The sequence below is a fragment of the Rhincodon typus genome, chromosome 8 (assembly GCF_021869965.1).
Source record: "Rhincodon typus isolate 14 chromosome 8, sRhiTyp1.1, whole genome shotgun sequence".
Lineage (NCBI taxonomy): Eukaryota > Metazoa > Chordata > Chondrichthyes > Orectolobiformes > Rhincodontidae > Rhincodon > Rhincodon typus.
The window spans coordinates 78,218,006-78,220,837 of record NC_063339.1 but is presented as its reverse complement, the minus strand read 5'-3'; the positions used below and the strand labels follow the sequence as shown (position 1 = coordinate 78,220,837).

The window sequence follows — 2,832 nt, the reverse complement described above, 5'->3', positions numbered from 1 at the left end:
TCCACCAGTGGGGTCACTCCCCCGGGAGATGATTCCACCAGTGGGGTAACAATCCTTGGGAGGTCACTCCTGGGTGGGGTCACACTGCAAAGAGGGCACTTTATCAGTGGGACACTTGGCTGTAGGGGCTGTCTGCTATGGCTGGGGGAGGGGGATGGTGTGTTATCCTTTATAGAGGCAACCATCTGCTGGGACGGGCCTATTGCCCTTTAGGAATAGGAGAAGGGTCTGCCACTCCACATGTGGAGAGCAGGCCAGCAGACTGAGGTGGGGTTGGTGGTGAGCAGGGCTCCATTGGGTGGCACAGTCCCAGAGGGACACGGTCTCAGAGAGGTGGGGGCACATTCCCATGGGCTTCACCAAGGTTGGGTGGGAATTCCCAACAAAATTCAGGATCAGCACTGGGTGATTCCACTCAGAATGGCTATAGGTATGGAGTAGCTGTTACCTTCCAATAAGAAATAAGAAGTAAGTGTTCTCACTTACTTAATTAAACAATAATTGTGTTCCTTCCAGAGGGAGCTGGGAGCCATAAACCGGGAAGTTGACCGTATTGGCGGAGAAGCTCGGATGCTGGGTTTGGCGTATCCGCATGTCAGGGACAACCTGCAGGAACGGCTGGAGGAGGTGGCCGAGTCTTGGGATAACCTGTATCGGAAAGCCGGAGAGTACAAGGAGAGGCTACTGCAAGCTGAGCGCGTCCAGGCCTACGTGAGCAACTGTCGGGTTTTCCTGTGAGTGAGAGCTGGGTCTTTGGACAGCGTGGGGCACTTCACTGACTGTACCGAGTTAAAACTTAATGAGAGCCCGCTCCCCGTCGCCCTTCAACCCGTTACTAATTATAAATCTATTTCTTCTTCAGATTTATTCAGTGCCCCAGCACCACCACACTCTGGGATAGTGAATCCCTCAGATTCGCAACCCTTTGAGAGAAGTAATTTTTCCTCATCTCTGTTTGAGATCTGCTCACCCTTTTCCTAAAACTATTACCTCTCGTTCTAGATTGCCCCACATGAGGAAACGCCCTCTCTATGCCTACTTTGTCAATCCCCTTTAGCATCTTATATTACATCTCCTCTCATTCTTCTAAACCTGAGACCGTACAGATCTAAACTGCTCAGCCTGTCCTTGTAAGACAAAGCCCTCATCTCTGGAATCAATCTAGTGAACCTCTTCTGAACTGCCTCCAGTACATCTACAGCCTTCCCCAAGTAAGGGAACTAAGGCTTTTTGCAATCGTCCAGGTGTGGTCTCATTAATGCTTTGTACAGTTGCAAGCAACACTTTGCTACTTTTAGACTCTATTCCTTTAACTATAAATTCCATTTGCCTTCCTTATTACCTGCTCTATCTGCATACTAGTTTTCTGTGACTCATGCATGAGCACACCCAGATGCACTGTGAAATTTGTCTCCATTTCGATAATTTGCCTTTGTGTTCCTCTCACCAACATTGATAACCTGACACAGCCTGGGCATTTCAATGTTTTCTTTTTTTTAAACAAAACTTTATTTAGCTGTACTTCTTTCAAAATAATTTTATCATCAGGAGAAAGTTGAGGTGGGCAGCAAGGTGAGAGATGAATGCAGACGTGAGACCCAAGAGAGAATCCCTGCACTGACGTGTGTACTGTGGGCAGAGATCAGCTGGAAAGATTGGTTGGGGGGTGGGGAGACAGTGGTAACAGGGTCGAGGGTCTGCAGGTCAACAGGGAGCTGAGGTGGAAGATTGGGTTTGAGATGCTGATAAGCAGCAAGGGATATTTGTGACAAGAGGAACAGGAGAGAGAACCAACAGTTCGTGAGGCAGATAACTGATCGAGGAACAATGTGGCAGAAATGTGTTATTTGGATGTAAAAATGGGAGCAGCATCGACCCCATGAGGGTGGGGACTGTGGGGGGTTAGGGTTAAGAAAGATCCACCAGGACTAAGCTGAAGAGAGGTGGTACTGCACTAAATGACTACCCATCCTGTCCAGCTGTGAGAGGCAGTGATAGACACCACAGCACATAATACACCAGCTGAATGTGGATCTACAGGCCTCATGCTCGAGTAAAACCAGTGCCTGGAGCATCGGCCACAGCTCCAGGCATCGAGAGCATTAACCTACTCTCCAAAACCACCACGGGTGTGCCGGTGGCTCAGTGGTCAGCACCGCTGCCTCACAGCGCCAGGGACCCGGGTTTGATTCCACCCTCGGACGACTGTCTGTGTGGAGTTTGCACGTTCTCCCCGTGTCTGCGTGGGTTTCCTATGGGTGCTCTGGTTTCCTCCCACAGTCCAAAGTTGTGCAGGTTATGTGGATTGGCCATGGGAAATACACGGTTACAGAGATAGGGTAGGGAGTGGGTCTGGGCAGGATGCTTTTCAGAGGGTCTAGATGGGCTGAATGGCCTGTTTCCACACTGAAGGGATTCTGTGATTCTATGATCTTCCTGCTTCCACAGGGCCTGGGTGAATGAGATGGACACACTGCTGGACTCGGAGGAACAGGCCAGGGGCATCTTGGGAACAGAGCAGCTCTGTAAACATCACGATGAGTATAAATGTGAGATTGACAAGCAAAGACCCAAATATGAAGAGCTGAGAAGTGCAGGAAATGAGCTGAGAGAGAACACGCATGTCATGTCGGAGGAGGTAAAGGCTAGAAGGAACCTCTTCCCCCTGCTTCCTGCACTAAGCCCCTTAGTAATGCACTGTAATCCCCTCTCACGGAGATCACCGTAATCCCCTCTCACGGAGATCGCCGTAATCCCCTCTCACGGAGATCGCCGTAATCCCCTCTCACGGAGATCGCCGCAATCCCCTCTCACGGAGATCGCCGCAATCCC

The 2,832-nt window shown here is 50.2% G+C and overlaps 1 protein-coding gene across 1 annotated transcript in view; it reads left to right on the top strand.

Moving 5' to 3' along the window:
- The window catches only part of sptbn5 (spectrin, beta, non-erythrocytic 5), a 165,848-nt gene that overhangs the window by 139,496 nt on the left and 23,520 nt on the right, over positions 1 to 2,832 (top strand). Inside the window, exons 58-59 of the mRNA XM_048600480.1 lie at positions 517 to 734; positions 2,449 to 2,638. Coding sequence (XP_048456437.1) covers positions 517 to 734; positions 2,449 to 2,638 — 408 coding nt within the window. The remainder of the gene's footprint in view (positions 1 to 516; positions 735 to 2,448; positions 2,639 to 2,832) is intronic.